The sequence below is a fragment of the Rosa chinensis genome, chromosome 1, assembly GCF_002994745.2.
Source record: "Rosa chinensis cultivar Old Blush chromosome 1, RchiOBHm-V2, whole genome shotgun sequence".
Lineage (NCBI taxonomy): Eukaryota > Viridiplantae > Streptophyta > Magnoliopsida > Rosales > Rosaceae > Rosa > Rosa chinensis.
The window spans coordinates 56,601,487-56,617,642 of record NC_037088.1 but is presented as its reverse complement, the minus strand read 5'-3'; the positions used below and the strand labels follow the sequence as shown (position 1 = coordinate 56,617,642).

General features: G+C 38.4%; 3 protein-coding genes across 3 annotated transcripts; 1 reads left to right on the top strand and 2 right to left on the bottom strand.

Annotated features, from left to right (window-relative positions):
* Positions 1 to 1,189: 1,189 nt before the first annotated feature.
* On the bottom strand, positions 1,190 to 3,937 carry LOC112181878 (receptor-like protein kinase THESEUS 1). Its single transcript, XM_024320275.2, has one exon. It carries the CDS (start codon positions 3,753 to 3,755, stop codon positions 1,212 to 1,214), a length of 2,544 nt encoding a protein of 847 aa, XP_024176043.1. The 5' UTR covers positions 3,756 to 3,937; the 3' UTR covers positions 1,190 to 1,211.
* Positions 3,938 to 5,575: 1,638 nt separating this feature from the next.
* LOC112170369 (transcription initiation factor IIE subunit alpha) lies at positions 5,576 to 6,730 on the bottom strand. The gene has a single exon (XM_024307632.1). The coding sequence runs from the start codon at positions 6,728 to 6,730 to the stop codon at positions 5,576 to 5,578; it is 1,155 nt and encodes a 384-aa protein (XP_024163400.1).
* A 2,597-nt stretch (positions 6,731 to 9,327) lies between these two features.
* LOC112181880 (transmembrane protein 53) lies at positions 9,328 to 10,757 on the top strand. Its single transcript, XM_024320277.2, has one exon. It carries the CDS (start codon positions 9,328 to 9,330, stop codon positions 10,651 to 10,653), a length of 1,326 nt encoding a protein of 441 aa, XP_024176045.1. The 3' UTR covers positions 10,654 to 10,757.
* The last annotated feature ends 5,399 nt before the right edge of the window (positions 10,758 to 16,156 follow it).

Genomic DNA, 16,156 nt, shown 5'->3' with positions numbered 1-16,156 from the left:
ATTGACTTGTGCTTTATGTTTGCAAAATGACCAAGTTGGACATCCTTGATTGTTTGGTAATAGCATGGGGATGAATTGGGATTGTGATTATGTTAGGTACATTGTCAACTAGGTTAGGAAATGGTTCAAATGAAGCTCCTGTCCTTCTATAGAAATAGCTAGCTGTCTGGTTTGTGTGGGCAAGTAGGTTGCTCATTCTTTTTGTGTTGATCAAGTGTTAGTTCAGAACTTGGGATAAGCTACTTGAGAACCATGTGCAGATGAACAAGCTGCTGTTGTAATGCCATTACCCATGTTCAGATATATAGTAATTTCTTCAATGTAGTTGCAGCATAAACTTGGATCTATAAACTCCATTTGGTATTACAATTGATCATGGCTCATTTCCTTACAATCATTATATCATTCAAATTCACTCTCAGACATTCAGTTTTATAATCGAGTTATAGACTAGCCTTGATACTACTAGTGCAACTACTACTACTTCTGAAACTTGAAGGGCATCAGCAGTGGCAGCTGCGGTCACCAACTATTTCAATAATCTGCAACAAATTCAACAATCACAAGAATTATCAAATGTGCAGCAAATAATGAATACCAGTTCGTAGCAGAACAAGAGAAGCTTTACTCCTCAACAACAGAATTGAATTGTCAACTTAATTAAAAACAAAACATCAGTACATGACAACTACGTTTGATATTCGTATCATTTAGTTTTATAATTTTACTGTCTTCACAAGGAGTTGATTAAGTCTGGAAATTCATGAATCTGGGTACTTTATGCAACTAGACCTTAACCAAGACCCACTATCATCATGAAACTGGGAATGTCAACCAGTTCACAGGGTTATCGGAGGCCAGCATCATCACTATAGATCTTACTTGCTTTTATATTGTTAATGATTTGCCTTTAGGTAATCTGATGAGTCTGATCCTACAGTTTCTACTAAAAGGCTGCTTATCCATCGAAGAGATGACTGTGTAAGTTGTTACACTCATGTACCAGAACAAGCAAAAGGGTAAACTGAACATGGAGATTTAAACTTTTCATGCAACATCAACAAGAATCACACAAAGTAGGGATCATTAATGCAGAAAGTATCACTTATCTTCAATTTCCTTTTTGATCTTGAAACAATAATGTAAGTCAAATAGTATGAAGCGATATTACATTAGTAACAGCGTGTGACCAGGGGTTACCCCTTTCAGAACTATCTTCCTCTTGGATCCTCTAACTCTGAAAACACTGCACTTGATGTTGTATCTGATTCTTGGTCACTGTGGTCATGACCATCACCATTACCAATTTCAATTTGGGGAAGCCATTCTGGAATCTCTGAAACGTAATTTGCACTATTCGCAGCTGAAGCAGTGAATTGTATAGAAGCCTCTTGTAGTTGAAGAGCATACTCCAAATTCCACAACACATCTCCCATTGTTGGTCTCTCAACCCCATATTCAAGCAAACACTTCTCTGCTGTTTCACCAAATTTTCTCAGTGATTCAAGATTGACATGCCCTACAAGATTCCGGTCCATAATCTTCTCCAATCTTCCTTTCTTTTGAAAGTTCATGGCCCATTCAGCTATATTAACCTGTTCTCTCGGGAGTGAAGGGTTTATAGCAGGCCGAGCACATAATACCTCTAATAAAACTACTCCAAATGAGTATACATCTGACTTCTCAGTGAGTTGCTGCCGACGATAATAATCTGGATCAAGATAACCAAAGCTCCCCTTCACTGCAGTACTTACATGTGTTTGATCCAAAGTAGGGCCTAACTTTGACAATCCGAAATCAGCCACTTTCGCAGTCAGATTCTCATCAAGAAGTATGTTGGTTGTTTTGACATCTCGGTGAATTATAGTCTCTGCTGCTCCTGTGTGAAGGTAATGCAGCCCCTTTGCAGCTCCTATGCAGATTTCAAGCCTTTGTTTCCATGTCAGCGGAGGAAAATTCGAGCCATACAAATGTTTTCGAAGAGGACCACCAGCCATGAACTCATAAACAAGGATCATCTCATTAAGTTCCTCACAGTAGCCTATAAGAGAAACCAAATGTCTATGCCTCATCTTTGACAGCATCTCAATTTCTGTCCGGAATTCTGTGAGTCCTTGTTGAGAACGTGGATTTCCGCGCTTTACTGCAACTACACTCCCATTTTCTAGCACTCCTTTATAAACCATTCCAAAGCCACCCACCCCCAAAACCAATTTCTTGTCAAAGTTATTTGTTGCTTCACTGATATCTGAGAAAGCAAAAATTCGGCCTAAACCAAGCGAAGGCGATGTGGAAGCAGAGCTGTCAATTGAAACTTTAGAATCAGAAAGTCCCACATGGGTAGGAAGTGGCAGCCAGGTTGAACTTGAGCTGCGAGTACTCTGCTTCTTTTGATGGATTTTACGCAAATACAAATAGAAAGAAGCTGACAAAATCACAAAGACTACAAATCCTGCTGAAGAAGAACAAATTGCCAGTAGCATCCACTTTTTCTTGCCTGCGGGGGATTTCAAATCTGTATAATACTCCCCTGGAAGATTCCCATCAAGGCTGTCTCTAGAATTGCTCATTTTCATAATCTCCAAACCATTCAAGATTGCATTGGATGAGAGGTCAGTTAGCATGGGAGGACCAATCTGAACCAATATCCGGTCTGATCCCATTGACACATTTGTCACAAAGTCTATGAAGTAAGCTGCTGACAATGCCATTGTCCTGCTTGAGATATCAAAAGAGTCTAGAGCAGATAGCTGGTTGATATACACATTGAAAAGCAAATGATTTAGAGATGCACTTACAATGTCACAGAAATGCAGCCTAATAAGATAGCTGAAGCCATATTCAACTTTAAATGCCCATGATATGTTAAATTTCTGATTCAACACATTTGCATCTGCCATTTCCTGAGCTGTGGCATAAACCCAATTCGGTGCAATTTCGACCGACACTCCATCAGGGTATTTGATTGAGCGTGGATTGGCTGTGACATTTCTCGCAGATGCAGCATTGACAAGAAAAGCCTGATCTGGTTCCCATGTCCTCCACAATGTGTCATTCTTGGGGGTTATATGTGGACCTCCCATGTTGATCCTATACGCTGTCTCAAAAGCTACATGACTAGGAATCTCAATACCGGGCTCTAATGGAACCGCCGTTGTATTGGTACTAGGGAATTGCTCACTTGGCACCGAAACAACCTCTATCGCATTGATGAATGCAACCGAACCATTCGGTGAAAATGTCAGCACCAATTTCTTAGAACTTGTTCCATCCACTTCAACTACATACTCCTTAACAAGCCTAGAGACTTTGCCTACTTTCGAAAATGAAAACCCATGAAGCAGTGTGATTCCATTAGCCACTACAGAAAAGACTGCGGATTTCAAGTTGAAATGTGGGTTCTGAATTGGGTAGAAATGCAATCTTATCCAATGGCGACCTATCTGCTTAGTGCTAAAGCTATAAGATGAAGTTTCTCTAAAAACCTGGGCAGAGTTAAACAGAACTGAGTGGTTTGACTTTGACAAAGGCATTTCATCAACCACCGAAACTGCATTGTGGGTATGCGAAGACAAAGTAACATGTGGGTTCCCAGATTCCGGCTCAAAAACACGGCCATCATCAAGAACCAGTGCATTGTTCCCCCCACAATCAATAAAAAATCTGTCTTGTGGATTAAAAGAAGCATAGAGAATACATGGCATTGATGAAACAAAGAGAATGCAGATCAATAACATCCCATTTGAATAACCCATTTTTGTAACTTCTTTATATGACAAAAACTGAAGGACAAATTGAATGAAAGAAAATCATACCTGGGTTTTTTTTGAGTGAGAGAGAGTTTGCAATAAAAGAGAGAAAAGGATGTAGCTTTGGGTTGTGTTGAAGGAATCATAGTGATGCTACAGTTTCCAAGATGTAGTCAGTGACTAAAAAATAATAGAAGATTAGAATACAATTAACTGTCAGATTCGAGTCTAAGTTTCATAAATGTGGATGTGATCATATGACTTCCCTGAAATGATTCAATTTAAAACCTCTTCCAGAGTTCCAGGTTAAAGACCTTCCCTTTCTTTAAGGCAACAGCCAGCAGATTCTCTGTTATTCTTTTTTCTTAAAAAGAAAAAAAAAAAAAGGTTCAGTCAGTGGATTCTCTGTTGAATGTAGATTCTGTTGACCAACTGTTTTCTGGGTCTCTGGACTCTTAGCTATTCAAACCCTTTTCTGCTTCCAGAACAGGTTTAACAAACAGTATTGTAGTGATAAACAAATTGTTACAGTATAAACAATAGTTAAAGTGAGCTAAGTTTGCCATGCCAGCTTAATTAATCAGATTAGTTTAGCCAGATTGGGCTACAAAAAAGCTGGTGCTTAACAGAAGCATGGCATTGTTCTTGTGTGATTTTGATAAAAACTAATTAATGTTGATCACATGTCTCCCCAGGCTCCCCGCATCAAAATTTTGTGCCTATAGGTTGTGAGTTGTGACATTATGACATTAAGGTCAAAATCAAAAATTAAGATATAATCATTTACCAAAAGTCCAAAACCCCTTGTGCGACCACATTCATTGGAAAAAACCATCCACAAAAATTAATAAAATGATATGGCTTTGTTGATGACTTATTCCCCCATACAGGCCCATTGAAAAATACAAAAAGGACAGACATTTGTTGACGAAATTCCTCCAGCAAAAACCTCCCAAAAATTTCGTGGACAAAAGGCTAAAAGCCAACCCCTAAAAAATAAGAATACACCTTTGCTGATCAGATTTCAACAACAAAATCCTTTCAAAAAAAAAAAATTGACACAACTTTGCCGACGACTATTCATCTGTTTAGTTTAAAGAGATTCAAAAGGGTTTTTTCTCTTCACATACAGGCATCAGTGGCATCCTCATTGATAAACTATACAAGGGATTATAAAATCGCCTAATCACATAACAGAAAACATACAAGAATTTAGATAAGGTCTCCAAAGTGCTTGACGTTGAAATACATTTTCTCCCGTGGAAGTAATTTTGCTTCTTTTTTTTAATTTTTTTTGGCTCAAGTAATATTGTTTTGTTTCATATAGATTTCGTATTGTCCAGGCTTGGATAGGTAAGGAAGAGATCCTTTCTATCGTCTTATATTAAGAAAAGAAAAACAAGAATACAAACACAAAATGCATCCTGCCTGGTGTTTTGGTTTAAAATTTGAAGCACAAAGTTCAAACGAGTTGTTGGCCATCTCATAGATTGGAAAATGATCTTAAAAAAAAAAAAGGAAAATATATGATGATATTACTTCCTTCAACGGTTCAACCACATAAACACCCACCAAATACACTTCCGTTGACTTCATTTCTCTTAGGGTTCTTGCCACATTTCATCGAGTATGATTTATGAATGTGATATTTTTCAAGGGTACCTACGATCCTGTAATAATGGATTTTTTTAGAAAAACATCGGGAATTTCCGCATAATTTCCCTTACACTAGCTAGGTTGATATTATTCATTTAATTATACAACTAGCGTCATCCATCACAAAACCAACACAAAATCTCCGTTTACGATCTTCATTGGTAGCCTCTTCAGCCTTCCTGCCAGTCAATATCATCTTCATCCTCTTCTTCTTTCTGATCACATTTTGACTTCATGCCAACCTCGCGAATATTTGCTTCTTCTTGTTGTTGTCTTTGTATTAGAGCACGATAATAAGCTTTATAATACTCCTCCTGTAAAGTACTCTTGCTCTCATTATCTTCATGAGTATTTGCCTTTATGTCATCTGAAAAATGTCCATGTTGTTCGTGATTTGGAAGGTTATTCATCCCTTGCTTGTTCATCCAAGGTGGCACAGTTTTCCCCAAACTTGTAGTAGGATCATCTAATTCCGATTTAATATCGTCTCCCTTGTCTTCTTTAACCCAAGTAACTTCAACTTCAACCTTTGTACCTCCAAAATCATGTCCATAAGAAGATTTAGCTCGCGCTTCCCAATATCGGAGTGTTCTAAACTGAGGAACAGGTAAATCCTTAACCCTATTAATTTGTTCCATTAAAGGCTTCAGTTGTTCCTCCATATTTCGAAGCATGACTTTCGATTTCTCACGCCTTTGTCTCCTTGAAATATTGCTTTCTTCATCTCCTACTTGTGGAGAAGCTAGCTCATTGTTAGTGTCAACCACCACAAGTTTCCCATTGCATCTTTCACAGTGAAAGTACTCATCATCCTCCATCGAAATCAATCGCATTGCATCCAAAGCGTTGTATCTGTTCCCACAATTGTGGCATAAGTATTGTTGTACTGTGTTCTTGTCCTCCAATGCATCTTTCAGTCTTTTCTTCATGCGATGCAGTCTGTACCTCACTACATCGTACATCTGAGCATAGTCCAGACAGCAGTAAGAGTAAGTGTGCAACTTTATTTTCTCTTCCCCTTCTTCCTTTGCATGTCGTTCTTTCCTATGGTCTCGAGTGACCAGTTTTTCCTCCTCGAAAAATTGCAAAGTACGACGAAGTTGCTTCGAGTTGAGTTTCAAGTCCTTGGCCAAATCTTCTTCTCTTACCCATTGTCTTGTCGAGAGCGCTTCCAGCACAACAACGCCGATTCCTCTATTTTCGACGCTCCGGCCACTCTTGAGTTGAGAATTAGCCCCTTTCGATGAATACGTTGCTATATCATCATCGTAGAACGCTCTGGCCGCAAGCTTCACCAACCTGTTGAAAGGCTCGATACTCGTCATGGTCTAGGAAATTTTTATGAAATTGCTATCTCCGATCCGTGAATGGATTTGTCTGCTCAGGTTCAGTTTTATACAGTTCCTGTATATGGTCTCTTCCTTATCCCACTCGGATTCCAATTCCTAAAGCAAATTGGAGTTTATTTCTTTCCTTTCATTCGTGGGAAAAATTTATAGCAATATTCTCAAACAATTCTGTGACGAATGCAAGTAGTACGTGAAAGTTCTGACACACAGGTAACAAATCAAATCGGGTACGATTGGCTTTGATGGGGGATGATGAATGGACAACAATTTTTTTATTTTTTTTTATTAAGGGAGCAGATTTCCATTTATTAGTAATACTCTCTCTCTCTCTCTCTCTCTCTCTCTCTCTCTCTCTCTCTTCCCTCTGTTATTCTTTTACAGCAAGTTCACCCGTTGGGTCACCAGGTCACTCACTATTCACTACTTTTTAGTGTTAATTTCACCATCTAGGTCACGAGCACAGTGTATTTCGTGTCCTGGGTCACCCTGTACAGCGTTCTGGGTCACCATGGTGACCTGCACAGTGTATTTCGTGCTCTGGGTCACCGACACAGTGTATTTCGTGACCCAGAGAATGAAAATATACACTAAAAAGCAGTGAATAGTAAGTGACCCGGTGACCCAACGGGTAAACTTGCTCTTACTTCACTCAGCACCAATGCATATAACAATTTTTATCAAGTGGGTTCTAATGAAATTTGATATGGAACTAATTTGATTTTCTGAAAACAAAAGAGAGACCAAATTAATGGGTGTGGTTGACCCCTTACAATGCTTGAAGAGAGAAAGAAACTCAAGTATTACTTCATGAAATTTTGTAAGGAAGAAACCCTTCAGTGGAACACCCAGCCCTAGAAATTGAACCCATCAATTGGATCTCAGATTCCCAAACAATCTCCTTCCATCAACTCAATCACAACTAATCCCAGAAGAAAATATAGCAACCAGTCAACCACCAAAATTCACAAGGATGAGTCAAAAACTTAACACAGAGAGAGAGAGAGAGAGAGAGAGAGAGAGAGAGAGTATTTTCTGCTTAGAACTGCTATTGCGATGGGCGGTGGTGATGACGACGGAGCCAGTGGAGGATTAGGACTTGGCGTCGGCAAGGGCGGATAGGAGGGAGGAGATGACAGGGAGGCCGAGGCAGAGAAAGAGATTCTCTAAGCGCGATGTTGTTGAGGACAGTATTCTGTATTGGATTTTGATGTCAAGACTACGTGGGACTATGTAAACCATTACGTATTGTTTTTACATGTGTCATTACATGGTTGAAAGTTTAGGTAGGTTAGGAGGGGAATATGGTTAGGAGAGGATCCTCTCCCAAAAGAAATCCCTCCAAATAAAATAAAAAATAAAAAACTACATACAAAACATATCCCTCCCGATAAAATAAAAAATAAAAAACTACATACAAAACATAGCAACACTGAATGAAGCTCGATGAAAAAATGAAAATGAGGCAAGCAAGTTGATCCCGATAACAAAGATCCATAAGAAAATGGGGGATATATCCCAATAAACCAAACATGAAGAATTTAAATCGATGTTTGGCAGAGCATCCGTAACTTGATTTCTTTCTCGGAAAATATGAGAACAAAGAAATTGCATTTGAGAGACATGAAGTACGTGATGAAACATACAATTATGCCAAGCCACATGAAGTCTCCAACGAACAAGCTGACGGAAATGGATGAATTTAAGAACAAGGGTAGAGTCGACGTCTAGCCAAATATACTTCCAATCCCGCACCCAATCCCGTTCAATTGCCTTAGTAACAGTCATCACCTCTGCATCCCCCAAACAAGTGATGTTAAGATTACACCCAAAAGACACCAATAAACTCACCCCCAAATTTGCGGAAAACTCCACCAAAACCAACCTTACCTGAATCATGATTGAATGCATCGTCGGTATTAATCTTGATGCAATCAAGAATGGATGGGAAGACGGAGACTAGGGACTCTCTTCCTCCATTGCCATTCATCACCAAATTCATCAACATTCAGGTCAAGGTCATCCTAGCTCTCTCAGCTTCATTAATTCATTCAACATTTTTTTTTTAATTTCCACCATTTAAATCTTCTTCATTTCATTTGAACTATCAAATTTGTGTATAATCGGAGTTCACTCCAACGCTCCCTTTGCTTCTTCAATCTGAAATTGATTTTGTGTAGCTCGCAGGGATGACTAGGATAAACACGTGGCATCATTTCGTTGGTCTCGTAAGCCAGCTTCCGATTTTGATTTTGTTTGCGTTTCTTTGAGTACAAGGCAAGGGAAGAACGATTGGCTAATACACCTAACGCAACCGCTTTCTGTTCCCTCCTTCATTTATTATTTGGTTGATTCTCGCGTGATTTCCATTTTTATTCTGATTCTGTTTCCCACTCTTCCTTGTTCGACATTCATATACTTGATTCATTATTCCCATTGCAGCTTGGTTTCCGAATCTCTCTAGCTGTCTACCTCCATCGAACTAGATTCTATTATACATTGGGCAATAACTTAGATGTAATTTGTTATACTATATATGGTGATATTGGCATGAGAAGGAGATTGAGATTTTCACCATGAGTTCCTTGTCTGGAATCCTTCAACGACCTCTCATTGCCGCCGCCGCTGTTGGCTTTGCTTTATTTTCTTCCGACTTCTCTCTCAGACTGCCTTCTCACAAATCCAACCACTCTTCTACTTCTACCTCCTCCGACTTATCAACTTCTTCCTCATCATGCGTTTCAGCCATTTCAGTTTCTAAGCTTGCAAACTTGTCCTTTATCTCCAGAATTCGAGTACCTGTTCCCAACATTAACTTCCCAATTCCCAATTCCGACTGCAATTCTGGTCCCAAATTGCTGTATTCTTTGGTTGCATCTTCCCCTGCTCTTCTTAAGTTGTATCACTCTGCAGACTTGGGCAAAGCGCCGAACCCAACAGCATATAAACATGATATATCCTCATCTACTTCCGTGCCTGAGGTCTCCTACAGATGGCATTTGCCTGAGCCAAATGCATTAGATGTTTCCGGTACCTCCGATTGTTCATCAGCAAAGATGAGGACTGTGGTGGTTTTGCTGGGATGGTTAGGAGCAAATCAAAAGCATCTTAAGAGGTATGCTGACTGGTATACTTCGCAGGGGTTTCACGCCATTACTTTTACTTTACCCATGGCTGAAATTCTTAAATACCAGCCTGGTGGTAAAGTGGAAGAGCATATTGACTTGCTTGTAACTCATTTGGCTGATTGGTTAGAAGAAGAGCCGGGAAAGAACCTATTTTTTCATACTTTTAGCAACACTGGATGGTTAACGTATGGTGTAATGTTGGAGAAGTTCCAGAAGAGGCACGATCCTTCAATAATGGGCAGGATTCGGGGATGCGTTGTGGATTCCGCACCTGTTGCAGCACCTGACCCGCAGGTCTGGGCCTCTGGTTTCTCTGCAGCCTTTCTGAAAAAGCGTAGTGTAGCAACAAAAGGGACCACCAGAGTAGACGCTAGTGAGTCAGGCATGGATGTTTTGATTGACAGCAAGGGAGTGGCACCTAAACCTGCAGTAACTGAGGGAGCTTTGCTTTTAGTTTTGGAGAAGTTCTTTGAGGTGGTTTTGAATCTTCCTACAGTGAACAGGAGGCTTTCTGATATTTTGGGCTTACTGTCAGCACGACAACCAAACTGTCCGCAATTATATATCTACAGCTCGGCAGACAGAGTCATTCCTGCAGGATCTGTGGAGTCGTTCATAAAACAGCAGCGGAGGGCTGGACATGAGGTTAGGGCTTGCAACTTTGTCTCGACACCTCATGTTGATCATTTCAGAAATGACCAGAAGCTGTATACTTCTGAGCTAACTCAGTTTCTGGAGGACTGTGTGCTTGCTTGTTGCAAAAAGTATCATTAACCTAAATTATTAAACCAATGACTGACTCCAATTCTTTTTCCTCCGAAAGTGTATACGCTGTCCAATTGATTCATTGGCACTCATTTTTTTTGTTGTACTTTGTTGTTCACATGCTAGAAGCAAATATACTAATTACAGGTTATTCTCATTAATACAGAAGTGTCTCTCAACTTCAACTTTGATTGCCGATCAGATGTGGTAGCCGCATTATAGGCAATGTCATTCTGTAATCTGAGCAATGGCTCTTTTATGCCATGAGCTTTATGCATGCAATTTTAATTACATTCATTATGGCCAAGCCATCTTTCTGAAAGAATCAGTCTGTGTATAGAAAATACACACTAAAAAGAATGGGAGGAAGCCGGTTCACTTCTACAATTCAAGGAGCCCTTCTAGGGTTACAAGGGAGGACATCAAAGTGCTTTAAAACACAAAGCTCCAAGGCTAAATTATTCATGCAACCAGAGACAAGATAACTTGAAGCCCCCATATGCATTAATAGATATCATTTATCAATTATATCAACATTAATCATTAATATATACCTATTATACCATTAGCATTGTACATGATCGGTAAAAAATTTCATCAACTTCAAAACAATTTTTTATCATAAAAATGATTGAATCGAACCATTGTCATAGAAATTCAGTACAGACTTCACCAAGAAAAAGAAAGCATAAAACAAGATTTTAACCTAACTAATGAATTACCTTTTATTCTTGGGTTTTTGTCCATTTACACCATTTTTAGAGATTTTTTTCCCACTTACCCCACTAAGTTTTTTTAATTCCCTCTTACCCATAACACTCTAAGGAGATCTTCCCTAATACCCCATTAAGATTTTTTTTTTGTTTTTATTATTTTTTTAATACCATTTTACCCTCACCTTTGTTACTTAGAGAGAGAGAGAGAGAGAATGGAAGAGAGAGAAACCATAGGGGACTTCGCCGGAGTCCGATCACCGGCAACCGGATTCCGGCCAACTTCGCCGGATTCCGGTGAGCGGTCGCCGGAATCGGGCCAATTTTCGCCGGATTCCGGTCACCGGCCACCGGATTCCGATCACCGGCTACCACCCACCGGAAAGTTTTTTTGCCCCCAATAGACGTCTATTGCCCCCCAGTAGACGACTATCAGCCATGTATTGCCCCCCAATAGACGTCTATTGCCCCCCAATAAAGGGGCAATTGATGCGCTCTTGGGAAGCGCGCAATTTAACCCTGAAAATGTCGTTAGTAGTATAAGCAAATAGGGATCGTTCTATTCCGGGGATTGAGGGTACACTTGTAATTGTGAAACAAATAAAGAAAAGTATTATTTACAAAAATAAAATAAAGAATATAAATATATACAATTCTATAAACAAATAAAGAATTAAAATAATAAAGTATTATTTACAAAAATAAAATAAAGAATAAATATATACAAGTAAACACAAATAAGGGGGATTAGGATTCTTAAAATTAAAATTAAAATAAATAAAATAAAGAAAATGTAAAAACATATATACAAGGGTGGAACGCAAGGAACAAAGATCAAAACCAATTCCATGTAATCAAATTCGATTCAAACCCTATAATTGTTCTTCCAAGTCATGAGAGAGGAGTTGATCATGTGAAACATTCGAAAGCAAATGATTTCCCATATTTTACTTTTCAATGCTAATTAACCTAAGCGAAAGCACCTAGATTAATCCTATCAAACATGCAATCAAGCCCTAGAAAGCTAGTCAATCATGACATGTTCAACGCATTAGACATAGAGAAAGGCTATCAACTCAAGTGTACAACTTAGTTATGGAAAAGTCCACCTAATTGCAATCCTCTTCAATTAAATTCGATTCTTGTCCAGAACCTTTACTACTTTTGATTCAAGTTACACAAAACGAAAAGTCGATTTCATGTTCTTAAACCTAGCACCAATTACATGCAAATCCTATAAGTGTCGACCCAAATAAGATAAACATATAAAAGTTTTCTATCAAGCAAATTCAATCGAACAAACTCACATAAGTAACTTAGAATCACAATTATGGAATTCGAAAACTTTATTTAAACATAGAAGTTGGGTTTAAACTTTACCCTAAACATTATTGTTAACTAGAAACAAGTTCATACGAAATCAAACAAGGAAACCAAAAAGGTTACAAGGAAAAGGAACGAATTACACCGTGAGTGGAGATGGAGATGGAGAGCTAGATGGTTGGATCTTGAATCTTGGAAGCAAGCCTTCAAGGTGGATGATGGAGGATATGATCTTCACGGCTCCTTCTTCTTCTTCCTCTCCTTGCTTGAAAACGCAGAACTTTGCAACTAGAGAATGGAGAAGGAAAATGGAAAGGAAATGGAGAGACAAAGAAGATGAGATGGATGAAGGAATTGGTGACTAAGGAAAATGGAGAGGAAATGGTGAGACAAGAAGATGAAATGGATGAAGGAATTTGTGGAAAATGGAAAGGAAATGGAGAGACAAAGAAGATGGAATGGATGAAGGAATGTATATAGGAAATGGTGTTTATATAGGGAAGAAAAAGAAGAGTGAAATGATGAGTGGAAGAAAAATAATGAAAGTGGAGTATGAAAGTGATTTGTAAAATATGGAAAAGAAAGAGAAATGATGAAATGAAAGCAAAGCATGAAGGTGCAGCAACATGGAAGTGATGATGATCTATTAAAGAGATTGTAGAAAAAATATATCCAAGGAAAAAGAGAAAAGCATCTAGCTTTCTTCATGTGGGTGGGAAACATGAATATGTGGTGTTGAGCTGTTTTCAGGTCAGTTTCTTCCCCTTTATTCCTTCAATTATTTCTCCAACAAGACTTCATTATATGCCTTTGACTTCTTCATATGAAATGTTCCACTATGAGTGTAGATCATCCTGACAAATTTTCAGAGCTTCAATCCATGTGGTTGGGCCGGAAATGCTGCTGGACCTCTTACAGGTCCAGTTTTCCGGTTTTGCTTCTGTAGAAAATTGGGCTGATTGTTTGAAGGCCTTCCACTCATATTTTTCTCTGGCACTCTTCATAAGAAATGATCCTTTGGGTGTCTAGAATGGATCTGGAAGGTTTCAGCTCATTTGAAGTTCATTTGGTCAGGCGGCCGCTCCTTCTTCCTTGCTTGGCTCTGATTCTCCTAGCCGGAGTAAGAAAATATTCAAGGTTGACTTTTTAGTGCATTTTCATTCTTCTCCATCATTTCTAGGTAATTATGGACCTAACGCTCATTTCACCTTCATTTACTCCAATGTACCTAAAAATAGAAATTGAATTAAAATCGATTCAGTTAAGGAATTAACTAAGCAAAATGTGAGGAATTAACTATTAAAATATCACATTAAAATGCTCCTATCAAATTCCCCCACACTTAGCTTTTGCTAGTCCCTTAGCAAAACAAAACAAAAAAAATCCAAAACAGAACAAAGACTTGACAAAAGGCAAGTAAATGACTCTATTGCTCCTAACTGTTGTTTCAGAGACTCCAAACTCATGGCTTTCACGTTAAACACTTAATCAAAATCACAAAGATAATTCCATGGTTAATAAACCTGTGACATTCATATGACTAAGCAAGATATGGAGAACTTAAGTTATACAGTGAATGATAGCATGTTTCGAACAAGTCCAATCCAAACTTACAGGGCATACTCTCGATTTTTCTCTCAGAAATGGCAATGCTTAAAAGCTTCACACTCAAGTATATGCAAGAGAACAAATTGTAAGGCAACAAACAGCTTGCATATTTCATCAATAAACACATTTTGTGAAGAATTTTTAAAGACCTCATGAAATGACTAAGTGCACAAATGGACCTAAACCATAAGCTCGACTGCGTAACTGACTCCACTAACCAAAGACTGCCCATCTCAAGGATCAAGTCAGCACTTAAAACAGGTTGTAATGGGGCTAAGCTAGGGTTTTCGAAATGAAGATTAAGGATACAAAAAAATCCTAAGGACCTAGCAGAGCATATAAGGACCACCTTATGTCATCATTTTTGTAGACCAAATATCATTGTTTTGGGCCAAACCTTCACTCTAACCAACATGGGAATGGACAAAGGCATAATTTTCAACTTTGAGCCTTCTACAAATTTGCAAGTCCAAAACCACACTTCAACATTTTCCCAAGAGTTTTCAATTTTTCTTCTCTTTTGCCGCTTTTCTTTCTTTCTTTCTTTCTTTTTTTTTTCAAGGCAAAATTTTTTTTTTCTTGGATTTTTCCCACCCCATACTTGTCTTTCATCGTCACCCCTACATACTATGTCATGCTCTACTAAGTCCTTAAGACAAGGGTAGAGATATCCTGTACTAAGCTCATGGTAGGGTAGTGAGGGTGATGAAATAAAGGTTTTCAACGTAGGCTCAAAGGGGTTCATTCTAAGGAGTCCCACGACGGGCACAATTGGGGACACATGCTTGTTTGGCTTTGGTGGTTACCCTAATGCCTTCTATCCTATCCAGGATCAGTGCATATTATGGCATACAAGTTTTGACAGTCACAACAGCCGAGTTCTAGTACTCTCTAGTCCATTAAAATATATGGCACATGATCATTGGATTTCCAAAGAATGATGAGGTTTTGCAAATACAGCCACGAAATTCTAGAATTATCAATAAGCACTCGAAAAGAAAGTATTTTAGCACAAAAAACTCACTTTGGGTCAAATGAATCAGACTTAATCCTAGCATGCTTAATGAACCAAGTTACAATCCTATCTCAAATCTTCATACAAGCATCACAATGTCGATTAACCACAGAATTCAATTAAGTCCTATTTCGATTGTGAAAACCTTCAGCCATGAATTCAGAGACATGTTCATCCTAGACGTTAGGAGCATCCTAAGACTCAAAAACAAAAACAAAAGTAACCAAAAATTTTTTAAATTTTTGACATTTTTCGATTTTTTTTTGTATTTTTCAATATATATGACTCAAGATAAAAGTGTAAATCCCTTCCCCCACACTTAAATATTGCATTGTCCTCAATGTAATCAAGAATAAGCATGCAATGAAACACTTAAGCATATAGGGATGAAATTTACGAAAATAACTACTAAAACAAATAAGCAAAAACGAAAAATAAAAGATAAGGATAAAGAAAGCAAATCTGATTTGCATGGGTTGCCTCCCAAGTAGCGCTTGTATTTTACGTCTTGTCAGCCTAGACGTGGTTTCCTCTTGTCCTCAGTTGGTGGAACCTTCAAAGCCTCCCTTTGGGTTTGGAATTGTATTGCTTGGAAGCTTACCACTCTCATGAAACTTGGTCATGAAGTCCACCACTTGTCCCATTTGCTTCTTGAGCTCTGCAATGTCCTTAGTATGGTTCTGTTGTCCTTGAAGCAAAGTCCTACGGAGATGCAGACATGGCTCAGTATAGTGTATAAATTTTTTTTTTATTTTTTATATATATATTTTTTTAAATTTTAAAATTTTTTTTTTGTAAATAGCTGAATTTAAAAAGACTGAATAAATGCAGTTTTTTTTATTTGTTTTTTTTT